The 21310-nt window shown below is 37.1% G+C and overlaps 1 protein-coding gene across 3 annotated transcripts; it reads right to left on the reverse strand.

The window, feature by feature from the left end:
• Window positions 1-9179: 9179 nt before the first annotated feature.
• On the reverse strand, window positions 9180-21092 carry tmem19 (transmembrane protein 19). Of its 3 annotated transcripts, none has more exons than XM_051890982.1 (7): window positions 20932-21092; window positions 20288-20437; window positions 19642-19755; window positions 15858-15995; window positions 15232-15486; window positions 11427-11636; window positions 9180-9921 (listed from the first exon to the last, which is right to left on the reverse strand). In XM_051890982.1, exons 2-7 carry the CDS (start codon window positions 20421-20423, stop codon window positions 9758-9760), a joined length of 1017 nt encoding a protein of 338 aa, XP_051746942.1. In that variant the 5' UTR covers window positions 20424-20437; window positions 20932-21092; the 3' UTR covers window positions 9180-9757. The 3 variants fall into 3 exon arrangements, with proteins under 3 accessions (XP_051746942.1, XP_051746943.1, XP_051746944.1); XM_051890983.1 differs by having other exon boundaries at window positions 20816-21058; XM_051890984.1 differs by lacking the exon at window positions 9180-9921 and adding an exon at window positions 10123-10737.
• Window positions 21093-21310: the final 218 nt, after the last annotated feature.

Below are 21310 nucleotides of genomic sequence, written 5' to 3' on the forward strand. Positions count from 1 at the left end.
GTGGTATATGTTACTTTTCTCAGCGAAGCTAAAGATGGACCAATCACAGTCGTTTGTGATTATTGGATTCGGATCTATTTTAAAATAATTTTTATTCAGATTAATGGGGCCAGATTGTCAGGTGGCAATCTGTGCATCAATCTGATTTAAAAGATTATACGTTTCAGTGTACAAATATCTCTAGTGAGACGGAAAACCTCTGGAGATTTGAATGAGGTGCTATTGACACTACGTCTTCATGAGCCATCAGGCACCCCCTAGAGGAAAAAGATTTTCTGTTCTTTGTTATTGGCTAGTGTCATTAGCTGACCAAACAGCACACATGTGTCTTTAAACCTTCCTCGCATCTTCTTTCTTTCAGTTGTGTACTGCACACAACGACAGTGTACTGCCATCTACCGTTCAATACAACTGTATAGTTACTGTAAACAACTAATTTTATTCACCACTGTCATAAAAAAGTAAAAAAGAAGAAAGTAAACTAATAAAAGAAACAATAATACATTGTTTGACAGAGATCCTAATTTTTTTTTTAATTTTTTTATTATTATTTTAACAATAACTATGAAGGTCACTGGTTGAAAAAGTCACAACGTTCAAGAAGATGTACAAGCCTCTTTATTCGCCGTGTGAGTTTTCCTCGTTTATTCTGGTAAATATTTACATTCCTTCTCAAGCCTGCAAGCATGACGCTGCAAAAGCTGGCCTAATCAAATCAGACATGAAGCAACAACACACATGTTCTTTTTTATTATTACTCTTGGGTACTTTAACAATGCAAGACTTACCCGTGAACTACATAACATGCCCCAACAGAGACAAAAACATATTGGATCATTGCTACACCACAATAAAGGACACTCTGTTCCCTGAACAGCTTTGGGACTCTCTGATCACTGCCTTGTTCATTTTCTCCTAATCTACAGGCAGAAACATAAATGGGTTAGCTCACCCAAAAATGAAAATTCTGTCATCATTTACTCACCCTCATGTCGTTACAACCCCGATAAGACTTTCGTTCATCTTCAAACCACAAATGAGAATATTTTTGATTAAATCCGAGAGCATTCTGTCCCTCCATTGACACTGAATGCTAAACAGATTTAATTTAGGCTTTTATTCACATATAAACATTCATCAACGCACACATCAGTTGTGGTAAACGGAAACTCAAGCATGTTCGCTTGAAGTGCGAGAACCAATGAGGTTCATTCTCGTTCGTTACGCAGCACATTTGAGCTTCTGCCAACGGTTTGTTCTCGCCTGTCAAGCAGGTTTGGTAGAGCTTCTGTTTATGTTCTCTGATCAATGTTTATACAGTGCTCAGCGTAAATGAGTACACCCCCTTTGAAAAGTAACATTTTAAACAATATCTTAATGAACACAAATAACATCTGTTTAACTTATAACATGAAAGTAAGGTTAATAATATAACTTAGATTACACATTTTTCAGTTTTACTCAAATTAGGGTGATGCAAAAATGAGTACACCCCACTGAAAGTCTCTGGAGCAAAGCTAAATTTTAGACTACAAATGTCTAATTTAACAAGAATTCAACCACATTCATTACACAGGTGTCCAGCAGACAGTTGACTATAAAAGGGTGTTAAAACCCCTTCCCATTTCATGCTGTCAGCAATGGCACCACATGGAAGAGAAATATCACAAGACCTGAGAAAGAAAATCATTTCTTTACACCAGAAAGGTGAAGGATTCAAGAAGATCAGCAAAGCTTTACTTATCAGTCAGAATACTATAGCAAAAGTGGTACAAAAATTTAAAAAAGATGGAACTGCAACCATCTCACAGAGACGTCCAGGTCGTCCACGGAAGTTAACACCTCGACAGGAGCGTCTTCTGATGAGAAGGGTTGAAGAAAATCGGCATGCAAGTTCACTGCAGTTATCTAAAGAAGTAGAAAGCCAAACTGGGGTGACTATTTCCCGTGACACAATGGCATGCATGGGTGCCGTCCACGAAAAAAGCCTCTTCTAAAGCCCAGGCACAAAAAAGCCCGTCTAGAGTTTGCCAGGGCCCATGCTGACAAAGATGAAGACTACTGGGACTCTATAAATTTTGGAGTGATGAGACCAAGATAAATGTTTATGGAACTGATGGCTTCAAAACTGTATGCCGTCGCAAAGGTGAGGAATACAAAGTAAAATGCATGGTGCCTACAGTGAAACATGGTGGTGGCAGTGTCCTTATGTGGGGCTGCATGAGTGCTGCTGGTGTCGGGGAGCTGCATTTCATTGATGGCATCATGAATTCACAGATGTACTGCTCTATACTGAAAGAGAATTCCCCATAGGTGTTCGATTGGGTTCAGATCAGGAGCCACTGAATCACTTTCACCCTGTTCTTCTTCAGAAATCCAACAGTGACCTTAGATGTGTGTTTAGGATCATTGTCATGTTGAAAAAGTGCACGACGACCAAGGGCATGGAGTGATGGTAGTATCTTCTCTTTCAGTGTAGAGCAGTACATCTGTGAATTTATGATATCTAAGTTATATTATTAACCTTACTTTCATGTTATAAGTTAAACAGATGTTATATTAAACTTAGTCTTGTCAACATTTTGGAAATTGTTTTTGTGTTCATTGAGATATTGTTTAAAATGTTACTTTTCAAAGGGGGTGTACTCATTTACACTGAGCACTGTATGTACATAAAAGCCTAAATTCAATCTGTTCATCGTATAAAGTGATCGTTTCTCCTCAGAAAATTTGGACTAAACCACTCAATTCATATGGATTAGTTTTACGATCTCTTAATGAACTTTTTGAAGCATCAAAGTGGTAGATGCATAGCTGTCAATAGAGGGACAGAAATCTCTCGGATTTAATTTTTTCACAAAATATCTTTATTTGTGTTCTGAAGATGAATGAAAGCGTTACGGATTTAGAACAACATGAGGGTATGATGACAGAATTTAAAGGATTAGTCCACTTTCAAATAAAATTTTCCTGATAATTTACTCACCCCCATGTCATCCAAGATGTCCATGTCCTTCTTTCTTCAGTCGAAAAGAAATTAAGGTTTTTGATGAAAACATTCCACGATTTTTCTTCTTATAGTGGACTTCAATGGTCTCCAGATGGTTGAAGGTCAAAATTACAGTTTCAGTGCAGCTTCAAAGGGCTTTAAACGATACCAGACGAGGAATAAGGGTCTTATCTAGCGAAACGATCTGTCATTTTCTAAAAAAATAAATAAAAATGTATATGCTTTATAGGCACAAATGATCGCATCACAAGTGCTTCCACCAGAACGCGATTCCGTATTCTTCAAAAAGCTTACGCTGAATGTCCTACACCTTCCCTGTGATGCAATCATTTGTGTCTATAAAGCATATATCGACTGAAGAAAGAAGGACATGGACATCTTGGATGACATGGGGGTGAGTAAATTATCAGGAAATTTTTATTTGGAAGTGGACTATTCCTTTAAATTTTTGGGTGAACTATACCTTTAAATTTGCTAAGCTTGTAGTAAGGACTGTGAAGAGATGGACCAACAAAGCAGATAAGGAACTAACAGTCTGTTTTGCCTGCACTGATTGGTGTGTTTTTAAGCTGCAGCCACTGATCTGGATGAGCACACTGACTAGTCTCAAAGACTATAGAATAACACAAGACATGTCACTCGTATTGTTTTGAATGGGAGAAAGTGAAACGCTCAATATGGCGGAATAAGTCCCGCCTTCAAAATAAGAGCCAATCGCCGACCTGTAAAGTCATCGCGTCACTGCAGCGGCCGTTAGAAGCACCGGTTTCTATAGAAACAGTCAGACGCGCGCCTCCAAAATGAGGCACAAGAGACGCGCATTTAGGTCTGCGCATGCGCATTAGCTTGATCCAGCCTAAATACTGTTTTTTTGTCATGATTTGAGCGTTTGGAAAAAAAAATTATGAGACAGTTGTTGTCAGATTTCATTGGTGATTTCAAATATGAAATTTAATCGAAAGCTTGGCAAACAGCTTTGGAGAATTTGATGTTTCCCCATTCAAAGAGATAGGAGCTGCATGATGCCCAGGATGCCCGAGAGGCGTTTCAAAGATGGCCGCCGAGTGAAATGACTTGTCTTAAAGGGACTTTGCTAGTCTCGATTTGGCGTGGCCTGATTCGAGGCTTATCGCAAACTATTTTTTGTCCAAAAAATCCTCTATTGTGTGGTGTCATTACGATTATTTAACTGCTCCCGATCGAGACAGAGTGTCCCCGATCTCAAATCTTTCTTGATCTGGCTGCCTCTGACGTGATACCCGCGATAGCCAACGAAAGTGAGTAAGCGTGACCTACCGGATGTAACGTGCTTCTTTAGCTTAAATTTTGTTTTTCACTGTAAAGCAGAACGCGTGGCAGGAGAGCCTGCTGACAACGTTGATTGGACTCCATTTATTTTTCTTAAGTTTGATCTCGCGAGTCTCTGTGAGATCTTGTGTCACTGTGAAATCGTTCCTGCAATCAACAGGTGTGTGGTCTAAGTCTGGTCGAATCATCTAGTGTGTGCGTTCAGAGGATTATAATGCAAAAAATCGGTTGAAAGTGTCATTATGTCTGTGGTCTCCCACAGTTTTAAAATCGGTTAAGATTTGAAAATCGTCTAGTGTGTCCTAGGCCTTAGCCAGGCCTTCAGACTGACAGCAGAAGGTCTGGACTTCATAGCAGCTGTCATTGGTCAAGAACAGCCCAGAAGCCGTCTGACTGACATGTAAAGCAACCAATCACAGTTTGTTTTGTACTGCATTATGTTTAGGGCGTGAAAATGTAACGTTAATGTCCCAACAATAACTGACCGGTGTGTAAAACTCTTGGACGTATTTCACATACTTTGAAAATCCAGCATTTATTTGATCCTGATAAGCGCTCATTGTAAACATGATGGCTTTCTTCTTCCATGAGGGGTTTGGCGTCATGGCGGCTGTGTTTACAGGTGGACACAAATGTCTCCCGGAAAAATCCTGTAGAATTCAACCAATCAGATGACGACTTTAAAACTCCTGAAGTGTTTCCAATTTTATGTGCCATATGCCCCAGACGTACAGCCAACGGTCCATGGGCATCATCCTACATCCATGGGCTGACATCCTACATCACTTTCTGCAAGGAAATGTGTGTTTGCACCAGGACTTATATAACTAATAACAACAAACTTTGGTATACAGCAAAACTCAGTCAGGCCAAAGAGTATGTCTACAGAAGTGGGGACAAAGTCTTGTATAATCATGCCAAAAAAATACTGGCAAAGGAGATTTCAGCCATCGATCCTGAATCAATGTGGAAAGGGCTGAAGACATCAGCAACTAAGACACTATTCTCCAACTCTGTTTTAAAAATAAAAACAACTGGCCGGTGACCTGAATAAGTTGCAGTTACTGCAGATTTGAGAAAGCCAGTCTCACACACCACGCCCATGCCGTCTTTCTCTCTGCACAAGTATGTACACCTTCAGCAACCCCCCTCTCAAGCACTTACAATCTGTGAAGAGGATGTGTGTCAAGTTCTTCAGAAAAACAGAAGACAAGAAAGGCACCACACCCAGACACCAGCCTGTCTAAAAACCTTCACTAACCAGCAGGCTCCCATTTCCAAACAGATCTTTAACAGATCACTGGAGCTGTGTGAAGTTCCCTCCTGTTTCAAAGTCTGCATACAGAAGGGAGGTTTATCTTATGTGATCATAAGATAAAAGGTATGTGGATTAATGACAAACAATGAAATTTAGATAAAGTGCATGTCATAGATCAATTTCAAATGAGTGTTAAGTTATTATTTGCAGCTCACAATATTGTCCTGTAGTCCTGTAGTGTTTTTCTTAAGGCCTTTTTATTTATTTATTTATTTATATTATTTATATTATTTATTTCTGTAATATGTGTGGCCTTCTAACCTTTAACACTGTATTCACTGTTGTGTTTAATCTCTAATGTGCAACATTTCGTAGAACTGTTAACTAAAACATTTAAGTAAACACCTAAACATACTATCAGAAAGTTCTCTCAAATCAAAATTTTGACGCTACACTGTTAAAAGTAATACATTATATCTACTCCATAAAATTTTGGCAACAGATTACAAGCAATATTATTAATTAAATTCAACAAATAGAATCGAGTTAGAATTAATCAAATTCCTTCAATGTCAACCACTTAAAATGAGTAAAATTTAAGTACAATTTCAACAAAAATATCTGAATAACAGACAGACGTCAAAGATGAATTAACAACTCTTTAATTTTTATTGCCAACATTGAAAACACCTGATGATAACGAGCAGAATCACTGAAGGAAAGAGAAACACAAGAATTAACAGAGGTTTAGATGTTGATGTTGATTTTATTGAACATGTTTGGTCACCATTATGGTGATCGGTGTTTCACTTAGTTGGGCAGTTTGACTCTGCTTTATGTCAGTTTGTGGTTTTTGTAATGGTGTTTCTTAATTTTACACATTTTAAATGGTTGACTTTTAAGGAATCAATTTGATTAATTCTAATATGTTCTTATATGTTGAATTTAATTAATAATATTGCTTGTAATCTGTTGCCACAATTGTATTGAGTAGATAGAGCGTATTACTTTTTACAAGAACTTAGGGAAGGGTTAACTGATCAAAACTGTGAAAGTTTTCACAAATCAGAATAATTAAGTTAAGCACTCAGTGAAGGGTTAACTGACTAAAACTATTGTAAAACTTTACAAATCACAATAGTGAAGTTCAACACTCAAGGAAGGGTTAACTGATCAAAACTGTACAGTGAAAGTTCTCTCAAATCAAAATTTTGACGTTAACAACTTAGGGAAGGTTTAACTGATCAAAACTGTGAATTACTATTATTACGCAGTAAAAAGAGGACAGAGTAGAAACGCAATAAAATTCACTTGTGAAACTTTTCTCAAATCAGGCTCAATCCAAAACAAGTGACTTTGTATTAACACGGTCTGCGTATTTTTTTGGAAATAACATAAAAAACACCTATTTTTTTACACAAAAGAAATATGAATATCAAACCGCAAACTATCTTTACTGCAGTCCACGGACTGACTGTTTAAGACAGTAGCCTATTAGCTATGACTCCACGACAAATGCTAGACTAAGACACTATTTTTCACTCCTCAAATACATACATTAGCCTTTATATATTGTGATTCTTGAGTAAAGAAAACGCTGTACTTATTCAAACAACCAGTTCTTTATTTAGACTTGCATTGCAAACAAGCAGATGTGGTCCAAAATGTGTGTGGAACTTCATTCAAGATTGAGGCGGGGTGAAGTAATGAGGTTTTAACAACAGTTTGAGATTTCAATGGAGTTACAAGGTTTAGTCATTGTCACAAGCTCCTTTTAATACTGTTCATTGGTTAAATAGCGATGATGGGTCAATAGTAATGATTTATGAAACAAATAAAAATATGGAGACATTTGGTGCTTGGCGAGTTTTAGTCGTGATCCCTATTGTCTAAATCTGGGAAACAATATAAAGTACAGTGCTCAGCGTAAATGAGTACACCCCCTTTGAAAAGTAACATTTTAAACAATATCTCAATGAACACACAAACAATTTCCAAAATGTTGACGAGACTAAGTTTAATATAACATCTGTTTAACTTATAACCTGAAAGTAAGGTTAATAATATAACTTAGATTGCACATTTTTCAGTTTTACTCAAATTAGGCTGATGCAAAAATGAGTACACCCCACAACAAAAACTACTACATCTAGTACTTTGTATGGCCTCCATGATTTTTAATGACAGCACCAAGTCTTCTAGGCATGGAATGAACAAGTTGGCGACATTTTGCAACATCTATCTTTTTCCATTCTTCAAGAATGACCTCTTTTAGAGACTGAATGCTGGATGGAGAGTGATGCTCAACTTGTCTCTTCAGAATTCCCCATAGGTGTTCGATTGGGTTCAGATCAGGAGCCACTGAATCACTTTCACCCTTCTTCAGAAATCCAACAGTGGCCTTAGATGTGTGTTTAGGATCATTGTCATGTTGGAAAAGTGCACGACAACCAAGGGCACGGAGTGATGGTAGCATCTTCTCTTTCAGTATAGAGCAGTAAATTCATGATGCCATCAATGAAATGCAGCTCCCCGACACCAGCAGCACTCATGCAGCCCCACATAAGGACACTGCCACCACCATGTTTCACTGTAGGCACCATGCATTTTACTTTGTATTCCTCACCTTTGCGACGCCATTCAGTTTTGAAGCCATCAGTTCTAAAAACATTTATCTTGGTCTCATCACTCCAGAGTATAGGGTCCCAGCGGTCTTCATCTTTGTCAGCATGGGCCCTGGCAAACTCTAGGTGGGCTTTTTTGTGCCTGGGCTTTAGGAAAGGCTTCTTTCGTGGACGGCACCCATGCTTGCCATTCCTCTGCAGTGTACGCTGTATTGTGTCATGGGAAATGGTCACCCCAGTTTGGCTTTCTACTTCTTTAGATAACTGCAGTGAACTTGCATGCCGATTTTCTTCAACCCTTCTCATCAGAAGACGCTCCTGTCGAGGTGTTAACTTCCGTGGACGACCTGGACGTCTCTGTGAGATGGTTGCAGTTCCATCTTTTTTAAATTTTTGTACCACTTTTGCTACAGTATTCTGACTGATAAGCTTTGCTGATCTTCTTGAATCCTTCACCTTTCTGGTGTAAAGAAATTATTTTTTCTTTCTTGTGACATTTCTCTTCCATGTGGTGCCATTGCTGACAGCATGAAATGGGAAGGGGTTTTAACACCCTTTTATAGTCAACTGTCTGCTGGACACCTGTGTAATGAATGTGGTTGAATTCTTGTTAAATTAGACATTTGTAGTCTAAAATTTAGCTTTGCTCCAGAGACTTTCAGTGGGGTGTACTCATTTTTGCATCACCCTAATTTGAGTAAAACTGAAAATTTTGTTATCTAAGTTATATTATTAACCTTACTTTCATGTTATAAGTTAAACAGATGTTATATAAAACATTTTGGAAATTGTTTTTGTGTTCATTGAGATATTGTTTAAAATGTTACTTTTCAAAGGGGGTGTACTCATTTACACTGAGCACTGTAAATACTTAATAAAATACAGAAGATAATGCTTTGAGACATTTTAATCATAAATGTTATTTTGAATTCAAGACAATAAACAGAAATGGACAGTTGAATGGCTTAAGAACCTGGCATGCTTTGTATGTAAGGGTACTTTATTACATGAAGTACACATATATTACAATGACATGCTTCAATGTGTTGATCTCTGACATACACAGAACAACAGAACCCACAGCAGTACAGTAGACATAAGTGGCATAGACAGACATAATACATTCTGTGTAAAAGTACAGAAAAGGATATTTACTCAATGTGTTTTAGTAATCTGAGAAATGGACTACAAAAATTGCATAGTGTGCATGTAATGAAGTGATCTGAACTGTAGTGGGCTGGAAACTATTCATGATTTTACAGTATTTTGTACTATGTTGTAAGGGTTAAATGCATTGACCTATTTGATGGCTTATATTAAGGCTGGGAATATAAGTAAGGGATTTCATTTCCATATTTCTCCTCGTATGTTCAAGTATTTAACATCCAAAAAAACACACACACTTCACCTTTAAAGTCCATTCAAAATCTCAATATAATTAGTAGAAAGAAAGAAATTGAGTTCACATTGTGCTTGATTAAATTCTTAAAAAGTCAGTGTATAATAATGGTATTGTTTTTAGCATAAACTGATATGCACACAATAAAATCACATGATTCAGAGCCTAGGCCAGAATATCCAAGCAAACCCAGGCAGGAACAGTGCTATAAGGACAGAAGAGAACAGATTCACTCCATTGTTATCCAGGATGGGTTTCCCACATATTCGTTTAACACTTGGTGACTCGTAACTCACGACTTTCCCGATGGATTCATCGTATCCTTGATGGAGAGGGAAAAATGGTCAATTATCAAGAATAATTTAAAAGAAATTTAAAGAAAGATAATTTTAAAGAAAAAGAAATTCAACAACAGGTGGACAGCATTTCTCCAGATTTGGAGTTAGGAACATACTCAAAACTGCTATCAACTACTTCCTTTTTTATTAATATTAAAGTGCCCATATTATGCTTTTTTTTGGGGGGGGGGGGGGGGGGGGGGGATATTACCTTTCATGTAGTGTGTAATATAGCTGTTTGTGAATGTAAAAGGTCTGCAAAGTTTCTTAGATCAAAGCACATGATAAATGGACTTCTTGTCTCCCAATAGAAAGAATAGATTTTGAACTGCCTGAAATGAGTCGTCAGTAATTCAAGTCTTACTTCCTGCTGAAACTATGTAGGTTTGTAACAAATTTGCATGTCAGCCTATGGTCTTTATTGGCTGCCTGAGAACAACCTCTACTTTTAGCCTCAAATATAGTTGTGGCTGAGACCTGGAAGAGTTTGGTTCGTGTTGTCGACATGGAAGCATTGGAAACACTTCCAAAAGGATGAGGACTCAAATTGATACAGTAAAACCAACACCACAGTTACTAGTAATAGTTATTACATAGTTATTATATAGTTATTACATAGTTACAAAGTCCTTATCACTGTGTATACAAGTGCTGAGGATATGGAAACATTTAGTTTCCGATGCGTTGTAAGTGGTAGATCAATCACAACAGACTGGGCCATTCGACCAATCAAAGCAGAGCAGGCTCTCGGAAAGAAGGGGTTTAGAGAGACCGGATCCTTGATCAAACCGTTACAGACACTGTGAGAAAACAGGTGATGTTGCAATGTGAAGATTTAGGTATTATTTGACCTTGAATGCATGTAAACCTATTGTAAGAGTCCTCCAAAGCAAAAAAGTAATCTTTAAAATAACATAATAGGGGCACTTTAAATAAACAAAGTCACATTTGTTCATATTTTATTTTGCACTATTAACATAACATCTGTCCCTTCCTCCCCTACTTGGCTTCTAGGCTTTTTCTTATGGTAAGATGATTTGAGAGTGCATCTGTAGTGACATCTGCAGGATGGGAGGTTTGTTACAAATAATGTGCTACAAACAGCTTTAATGAAGCAACAATTTTAGTCAGCCACAGACATAGATTAAAAGATTTATCTTGGGATTTTAAGAATCCATAATGGATCAGAAAATCTTTATTTTTACCCAGTTCATCACAACCATGAGCCTACTAACACATGATGCCCATTCAGTGCCCAGTAACTTGGCATGCCCAGTAAGAGTAAGAGGAGGGTAGATGTTTCTATTGAATAAAAAGTAAATTACCACTCTGGTACAGGAAACCTGGATTAACATTGTGAGTGGCCCCCAGGAGAAAAATATGATATGATACCTTTGAGTAAAATATGTATTAATTTAATTTAATTTACCTTAAATGTTTCCATTTATTTACCTTAATTTGATTTTATAATATTAATCAGCCAGATTACCTGAATACTGCATGGTTGCACCGAGGAATGAGTCCAGCAAAGATCCAAACAGGCCAGCTATTGCTGCATATAAGATGATAGGCCACTGAGGAACTGCCAAATGCAAATCTTTTACCAGCAGGAGTTGCGTTAAGAAGTACGCTACACCCACTGCGCCTCCACCCAAAACACTGGCCACCAATCCAACAGCAGTGACTCCACCATTGGTACCTATAAACCAGTGAAGACAAAGGCATTTTGCTGAAATTTATAATCAGGGTTTAAAATTAACGGGTCACAGTAGCCAATTTGGGGGCTATGGTTATGTTCTGTCAATTTGCATGCCATCGCTATCTGAGCCTCCAAAATTAGCAAAACAAAGAGACTTCTTTTTCATTTCAACCCATTCTCACTCCATAGCCATTCGATAAATGCTCCACATTTGCGTGTCACTGTACAGTCATCAAAAGTGCCCTCTGGCATCTTTATTGCAACACTGCCAGTAAACCCATTGCTTTAAATCAGAAACATTTGCTGTCAATATTCTGACGCAAAGGGATAAAGGCCATGATAAGTTTATCATCGTAAAATTATATTGGAGTAAAACATTGTCATTGTGATATTTTTGGGGCATGATTATCACTAGCATTGTTATGCGCCTTGGGAGTGAGAGTCACGGGTTGGTTTTTGATGGCTGTCAATGGAAAAGTGGATTCAAAGAGCTGAGTTCAGTACACTGACTTCTGTGAGGAAACCGCAGATCACAGCCGATGAATTGACAGCCTGTCTACTAATCTTTAACATGTTTAACATTAAACATTCATTTTGGAGCTACACTATCGGCAAAAGTTTGGAATAATTACGATTTGTTAATGTTTTTTCTGTCTTTGAAAGTGTCTTTTGTTCACAAAGGTTGCATTTATTTGATAAGAAATATAGTAAAAACAGTAATTTTGAGAAATATTACTACAATTTCAAATAAATTGGTGAGCATAAGCTACTTTAAGCTACTAAGCTGCAAGCAGCATTTATCGGGGTTCAAGCATTTAAGGCCTTTAAGCACATAAAAAGGTATTATATTTTATTTAGCAAGCATGTAAACACTTAGATCATAGATGGAAAAGACCATTTACAGCCAATACAGGCAATTTAGTAAGGAAAAATATGTTTTTTAAAGGTTTTTTGACAGTTATAGCGCCACCTATTGCCCGATCTCCACCACTTTTTTTGGGTGTCCTCAGAGTGTGCCCATACATATGTGTTAATTTTGGTGAAAATATCTCATTTTGTTTTGAAGTTATAGATACTTATATATATGAGAGCATAAAACATGACCCAAGAACGTCTTTGATTGGATTTTTTTTGCCACTTCCTATCAAAATTTTGACATTTGGGTTAAAACTTTTAGTTTTTAAGCGCTAAATCACAACGTTGCACAAACCATAAGTCGAAACCTGAGAAGTCTAGTATCGTTGTATTCGGCAAGATTTCAGGAGTCTAAGCACGTGATTCTCGTGAAAATAAGTCGATCACACCCAAAGTTATACACATTTTTATCCAAAACCATTAAAAACATGTTTTTTAAAGGTTTTTAACAGTTATAGCGCCACCTATGGTCCGATCTCCATAAAAAGAGGCATGCTTCTTTAGAGTCATATGCTGCATGTGCTCACCTATTGTCGTGAAGTTCTGAGTTTTCGTTTAGGCTTTTGGGTATATTTAGCCACGCCCACTTTCTAAATGACCCTGTTATAGCGACCCAAGGGGTAAAGTTCAACTTTTTTTTGATAATTATTGATCTAGAGAGTCCAGAGAATTGTCCTGCACTGGTTTTGTTCCAATCGGGCCAAAAACCTAAGACTAGTTCGCAAAAGTAGGTTTTTCACATATTCGCGAATAATTAATGAACGATTTAATTGACAGCATTGGTTCTTGAGGCAATGTTGTTCAGAATGTGGAGATCTATCCAATGATATGCATATTGTGTGGATCTGTTAAACACCACGTGATTACTGAGCCGTAAAAACTCGTTAGCGCCAACTAGTCGCCGATTTCTTTCAAAAGACCTCTAGGCCCTTGAGTTGAACATGCCCACCGAGTTTCGTTCCGATCGGCCTCCGTTAACCTTGTCTAATAGGTGCTCAAACTTCATTGCCTGATGGGGCCATGTTTTTTGAGATACGCCAATGTCCTCATAGACTATCATGCCCCCTTGGACCAAGACACGGCATACCAAATTTCAAGTCGATCGGACTTAAGATTGCATAGTTACAGCTGTTTTTATGTTTTTTTTCAAGTTATAGCGCCACTTAGTGTCCAATCGACGCAATATTTTTTATTGTGACCAAAGATTGAGCTTATACACACATGTACCGAGTTTGGTGCAAATTTCTCATTTTGTTCTTGAGTTATAGTCATTTTAGTAAAAGTGGCTCCACCCTTTTCTTATGTTTTGGCACCCCTTAGCAACCGTGAATCAAAATTTCAACTTTTTTTTTGATAATTATTGATATTCAGACTCCAGAGAACATTTCTGCACTGGTTTGGTTCCGATTGGGCAAAAAACCTAGGACTAGTTTGCAAAAGTAGGTTTTAGACAAAATTCTAAATTGCGGAAAATTTTTCCAGGCGGAAATGAAATCGGAGATATACATTTTGTTCATCTTGAGCCAAGGATTACAATGATATAAGACATTTGAGTCAAACGGTCTATGAGTTATGAGTGATTTCGAACTTTTGGTCACTGCAGTGCCCCCTATTGGCCGATTGGGGTCATCTCTTGTGAGGTTCTCCTCAAATTGAGGACTATCATCTGGCCAGGTTTCAAGTCTCTAGGCCTTACGGTTTGGTCTGCATGATTCATTTTAGGGGAGAAGAAAAATAATAAAAATCCTTACAATTACAATAGGGTTTCAGCACTTCGTGCTTGAACCCCTAAAAAAACATATTATTACAAACTTTTGACAGGTAGTGTACAGTAGTGGCCAAAAGTATTGTCCAGAGTGAATATGTATTTTTCATGACCCTACAAGTTTGATTAAATAATCAGAATATAGGAAAAATATTTTATATTTTTTAAATATAAAAAATGTAAAGAAAAAACAAGGTTTTTTACCTGACAAAATGATTTTGCAACAAAGGCAAACAGCTACATGTTTAATTTTACTATGCAAAAACAAAACAAAAAAAAAAAACAGAAAAACAAAAAGCTCACATGAAAAAACATTTAACACAACATGATCAGTTATTGATATTTCTCTTATTTTTGCATGTTCATAATTTCTTTGTACGGCATCCTGGCAAAAAAATTATGTCTGCACGATATGACGTTTCATTGCGTTATCACAAATAAAACTCCAAGCACAACTAAGCAAAATACTTACAAAATCCTTAGATTTAAAAAAAAAAAAATAATAATTTAAATAAAAGGCAAAGGTGTCAATTTTCCTATAGGCCAGACAACACTTTTGGCCTCTACTGGATATTTGGAGATTACAACGAAACATTCTGTTTGTGGCACTACTCTTTCACTTTTATGGTATCGACAAACAATGATTGGCAATCATAAAACAAAGTAATTCAATAATTCAGAATAAGATTTTATAATAAATATATATAAATCTAAGCTGTTTTTTTCTGATATTTTTGTTTTGACTAGAAGAAGTTCTGAAAGGCCTGGACCATAATTATTGTGTGTGGTCATTTACAGCATCTGTACCATCAGTTTGTGTTGTATTTAAACATGAATTGATGCCACATATTCTGTTAATTGAACTGTGAACATTGTAATATTTTGTTAATTTCCACAATGTTGTGCTCTGTATACCTGCTGGGACATCTCTCCAGGAGGTGATGAGCCTGGGCTTGCTCTTACTAAGCACAGGACCCACTTCAGAAGCCCAGGTGTCTCCTGTGCTGCAAGCCAGGGCTCCTAATAGGGATAAGCACATCCATGAAGCAGAATATTGCTTCCCAAAATCCACAGGTATTTCTCCAGGACCAGCTTCAATCATATAGAGCAGGGCCAATTCTGTAGGAACTCCACCATTACAGAAAACTTGCAACCAGTTCCTCTGGCCACCTGCAGACATCAGAGAAGTCAACATCTGCCATCAGTTCAGAGGTGTTGAAAATCAGTTGGGTTAGACAGCACTGGAATGATGTGTATACAAACAAACAAGAACTAAAAAGCTTACTCATTTTTAAAGTGATTTTTAAGAATGTTTTGGATTTTTGAATTCGAAGATGAGAGATTGGCTCGGACCAAATTAGATTTTCGGAACACAACTAACATGAAATGTCATGATACCACCAGAGCTGATAGGAACAACAAAGTCTCTGCAGAATTCAGAAACAGTGAAGTAAATTATGAGGGCCAATCAGAGCAGAGCAGTTTTTAACCTTTTGTAATCCATTCGATAGGAACATCTGAATTGTTCAGTAGCCACTTACCTTCTTTATAATCGGAGTCGATTTGTTTTTTGATGTCCCCCTTCCATTTGGTTAGTTTGGTGGATGTGATGAAAAAGGTTAACAAAGCTGCAAAAAAGCTCATGTTGGCCATAGTAAGAGCAAAGCCAACCAGCATTGCTGCAAAGAGAAGGACATTTTTTTTTTAATTTTGCAATTTATTAATCTAGTCACATCATCAACAGTACAGTACCATCCATCCATCCAAGCCTGTAAGCACCTTAATCAGAGATAAAAAAGGCACCACCCATTGCCAGATCTCCATAAAAGTTTGCATCATTTTTAAAATCATACGTCACGTCTTCATACCAAGTTTCGTAAAGTTCTGAGGTTTATGTTTAGGAATTATAGAGTACACTTTTTGGTACACTCGGCCACAGCCATATTTTTTTAAATGACCCTGTTATAGCCATACAAATACTAAACTTTAATATTTTTCTGATAATAACCGACCTAGGGATTTCAGGGAATTTTTGTTGAGGTTGAGTGAAAAATCAAGGACATATATAACTGAAAACAAATATAAATTAAAGCTGCAAGCAGCGATGAAAGGGCCCTCGCACCCGGGGCCACCACCACCTGGTGGCCTTAGGAAAACAGTGAACAATGGGTTACATGCATGTAAGCGAATAAATACAGGATAAATATGGCAAAGTCACGTGCCACACTTCCTGCTGCCAACAGGTGGCATTTTGACTGTAACTGAATATTGTCATGTAGATGTCTTTAGGCCAGAATTATTATCAAATTAATAATTGGAGTTTGGAGCAGATCGGACATTGTATGCCTGAGTTACAACAACTTCCTGTTTCGTGGCATTAATTGCATACTTTAGCACTAAGCCAAGTGTTTCATGATTTAACGTGTTTGTAACATGTTTGGTACTTCGTGGCATATTGAAATGTGTTTCTCGGAGTGAATTACAGTGTAAAGCATGCCATTTCCTGTTGCCAGCAGGTGGCACTATGACTAACTGAATATTGGCATATAGATGTCTTTAGGCCAGGACTCTTATCACACATGTGAAGTTTAGGGCAGATCAGACACTGTATGTCTGAGGTACAACAGCTTCCTCTTTCATGGCGAAACATCAGACTTTGTCAGGCCGCCACGGACACGCCCTTCAGTAAAAACTCAAGATCTTCGCAATTTAACATCGCTAAGATTAACATCGTTAAGATTAGACAGACCAAATGTTGATCTGGTTAAATATCTATGAAGAGTTAATCACAGTGTAAAACATGTCATTTCCTTTTGCCCACAGGTGGTGCTATGACTAACTGAATATTGCCATGTAGATGTCTTCAGGCCAGGACCCTAATAAAATGTGAAGTTTCTGGCAGATTGGACACTGTATGCCCGAGTTACAACAACTTCCTGTGTCATGGCGAAACATCGAATTTTGTCAGGCCGCCACGGACACGCCCTTCAACGAAAACTCAAGATCTTCGCAATTTAACGTCGCAAAGCCATTTAGATTAGACTGACCAAATATGATGTTTATATGATAAATCTCTAGGAGGAGTTCATTAAAGTACAACGTCTGGAAATGGCAAAAACTGTAAAAATTGTGCAGAGAAAACTCAAAATATCTCACTTCCTGTTGGGTTTTTAGATTTTGCACCCAGGGACTTTTTTGTAGGTATTGGGCTGTTACATGTTTCTACCGAATTTCATACCTGTACGTGAAACGTAGCGCGAAGGGCGCTTAATTGACATTTTGTAGGTGGTGCTATCGAGCCATTTTGTCACACCTAATTCTGAAACCCTTATCAGATGTAAATTTTCACCACTTCTGACGCGTGTGCAAAGTTTCATGAGTTTTCGAGCATGTTTAGGCCCTCAAAAATGCAATTCATTTCGGAGAAGAATAATTGACTGAGCAATTACAATAGGGTCCTGACACCATCGGTGCTTGGCCCTAAAAAAGAAATACACCGAATGAATAAATAAATGAGAACTATATATATAGGGTCAAGTATGAATGATATGCAGAAAGAAAGTGTCTATCCAAAATAATGGTGACCAAATCAGAGAAAAATCCAATAGTACCTACGGTCTTATTTGCCTTAAATTACATCTTTGTGCATTCTCCTATCCTATATCTTTACATCAGTCTACTTTTTAAGAATACCAAGCTTGTCATGAGTTTGGTTACAGTGCAGGATACTTCTTATCTTTGTTCAAATTATTATTTATAAAATAGGACCACCATGCAAAAGAAGTTTTTTTTTATTTTTATAAATAATCTCAAATATTCCAATATAAACTTGCATCTCCAAATGCTTTTACGATGCGAAATGAATGTAAACACAGGCAGTTATGTCTTAAGGAGAGGACAAAACATCTGATATGTTAAAATAGATCAGTATATTAGTGTGAATCAGCCTATTAGACCTACCGCTGTCTATGATGTTATCAGTAATAATCAAACAGCAGTAATTTTCTCAGAATTATTGCTGTTTGATTATGAAAAGGTTTGAGGCTTATAACAATGTATTCAGCGGTCAAACATATCAGGTTTTTTATATTTTACAATTTGTTCTTATAATAGTAAGATAATTATAGTAAATTGTCTTTAAAAGGTTAAAAAGCGTTAAAAAGCGGTACAGTTAAAAAGCGACACCCTGTCTGGTATGATAACAATGGAGTCAAAATCTCAAAAGACATTTGGGAAGAGGGACTTATTCACATAATAATAAACTAACTAACAATAAAGTAATTCACATCTAAATGTCAGGCTATAGCTTATGAAGCTTTAAAGGGTTAGTTCACCCATAAAATAATGCCATTTATTACTCACCCTCATGTCGTTCCACACCCGTAAGACCTTTGTTAATCTTCGGAACGCAAATTAAGATATTTTTGTTGAAATCCGATGGCTCAGTGAGGCTTGCATAGCCAGCAATGACATTTCCTCTCTCAAGATCCATTAATGTACTAAAAACATATTTAAATCAGTTCATGTGAGTACAGTGGTTCAATATTAATATTATAAAGTGACGAGAATATTTTTGGTGAGCCAAAAAACAAAATAATGACTTATATAGTGATGGCCGATTTCAAAACACTGCTTCATGAAGCTTCGGAGCGTTATGAATCAGCGTGTCGAATCAGCGGTTCAGAGCGCCAAAGTCACGTGATTTCAGCAGTTTGGTGGTTTGACACATGATCCGAATCATGATTCGACATGCTGATTCATTTTTTTGGTGCGCCAAAAAAACTAAATAACGACTTATATATTGATGGCCGATTTCAAAACACTGCTTCAGGAAGCTTCGGAGTCGTTATTTAGTTTTTTTGGCGCACCAAAAATATTCTCGTCGCTTTATAATATTATTATTACTGTACTCACATGAACTGATTTAAATATGTTTTTAGTACATTAATGGATCTTGAGAGAGGAAATGTCATTGCTGTGAATGCAGGCCTCACTGAGCCATCGGATTTCAGCAAAAATATCATAATTTGCGTTCCAAAGATGAATGAAGGTCTTACGGGTGTGGAACGGCATGAGAGTGAGTAATAAATGACATTATTTTCGGGTGGGTTGTGCTCTTTTTGTACATATGTGAGATTCCAAGTATGTCTATTTTAGGGTTTGTATTAAAAAAAAAAACTTAGAAATGTTTGTTTGTTTTTGTAAGAAAGAGCTGCTTTGGCTTTATTCTAGTGGACTATCTCTTTACAACCTGTAACAAGTGTTTAAAATGTGTACTTAAAATGAACCCACAAGGCCATTTGTGCTTTAAAATATATTCCTCACCTCCTATGGCACCACCATGATCAAGACTCCTGCGTTTATAGGCTCGAAATGTGATGAAAAGAGGGACCAGCACTGAGAACAGCCACCGCCATGGTGATACTGGCTGCAGAGTACCTGCAAAACAGAATTTTATATGCATCGAATTGCATATGAAAGTCAGAATCCTCTGACTTTAACTTTACCTTTCAAAATGTAGTTAATTAATCGCAAAATGTCTAGGCCTGGAAATAACACTTTTTATATTCACTGATATTTCCAGGAAAGTTAGGGTTAGTATAGAAACGCACACTGTAATCTTTACATTTTAACAACATCTTTTCTTAGAAAAGTCTGAAAGCTGCAAAATGGCTGCAAAAGCTTAAAGCTGTCCATTTTTATCAATTTGTCACAATTTCTAGTAAGAAATAAGAATTGTAATCTCGAAATGTATTCTTGGATATCTATAAAGTTAAATTATCTATTAAGTTGAATTCATTTTAGATCATTGGTTGTGAGGCTAACTAAGATGTCTGAAACCAGTTTCCTTAGGAGGCCCCTTCATACACACACTGACAGACTGGGCAATGAGGCTGGTTTCACACACAGCCCTTATTATTCATATATACGACTAAATGTAACTCCATACCATGAGAAAGTGAGCTCTCACCGTAGTAAGTGCTGGCAGTTATAGACAGGACCCAGAACGATAATGAAATCGCCAGTGTGAAACAAAACACAACCATATAAGCCATCATCCTGATGTAATCTTTGATGAATATACCATCCTCAAATTGTAAGTTCATCGAAGAGCGCAAAGCTGTGGAGAAAATCAAACAGAATAGAGTGAAATGTCAATCAAATGTTGCTCAGGATTAAAAATATTGTGTTAAAGTCGACTGACAATCCTAAATGTTACCTTCCCTTTACAAAAATCTATCGTGCTCATTTACTGTACAGCTCCTCTGAGACAGTATGTATTGTGGAGAAGAAAATTAATCATAGTTTCTGTCAAAATATTATAATTACTACTATAATTTTACTCGTTTGTAATAACTCTCGGTCACTGTCATCATCCAAAGTAATAAAAAGCAACAAACTGACAGAGATAATTTGAGAGCTATTTTATAATATGGGATCCTAATATATTATAATTATTATGATATAATTTATTATAAGTGTATTGCATTAAACATACCTGTAGTAACTATGGTAAGTTAGACATTATGGTTACAGAGAATTTATGTAAGGTTGTGTACAAGCTTCTAGCATCATGCTTTACTAACATGAATATTAAACTATAACCAACAACACCTGAAATAATCCTGGCACAAATACTTGTTCCCCACTTGCTCCATGTTTTCTGAAATACAGCCACGTTTGGAAGTTTGTAATAGTAGTGAGCAAAGAAGACGGGTCTGTGTGAACTAGAGAACTGATTTCCGGTCAACTCGTCAAACGGCGAAACCTGACCTATCAGGATAAAGTACACACAGATGACGCACAGTGATTGGCGGAGGGCAAAGCAGTGCTTTACCTCGATTGGTGGAAGTCTGTTGCTTCATGTCAGTGTGATATCTTCTTCTTCCTTTGCTTTTATGGAGCTTCGCAAACGTAACTAGTGCCACCTACTTACTGTGCTGCAGTAACAACATAAAGAACATACAACAGAATAATTCTGTAAAATGTTATT

The sequence above is a fragment of the Ctenopharyngodon idella genome, chromosome 4 (genome assembly GCF_019924925.1).
Source record: "Ctenopharyngodon idella isolate HZGC_01 chromosome 4, HZGC01, whole genome shotgun sequence".
NCBI lineage: Eukaryota > Metazoa > Chordata > Actinopteri > Cypriniformes > Xenocyprididae > Ctenopharyngodon > Ctenopharyngodon idella.

Excerpts from the sequence above, each read along its gene's own strand:
- tmem19 (XM_051890982.1), bottom strand. The coding sequence starts at position 20,423 with ATGAACTTACAATTTGAGGATGGTATATTCATCAAAGATTACATCAGG. Across the intron at positions 15,487-15,857 it reads CGACTCCGATTATAAAGAAG|GTGGCCAGAGGAACTGGTTG; the intron begins GTAAGTGGCTAC and ends TGATGTCTGCAG. Across the intron at positions 11,637-15,231 it reads CTGGAGAGATGTCCCAGCAG|GTACCAATGGTGGAGTCACT; the intron begins GTATACAGAGCA and ends ACTGGTTTATAG.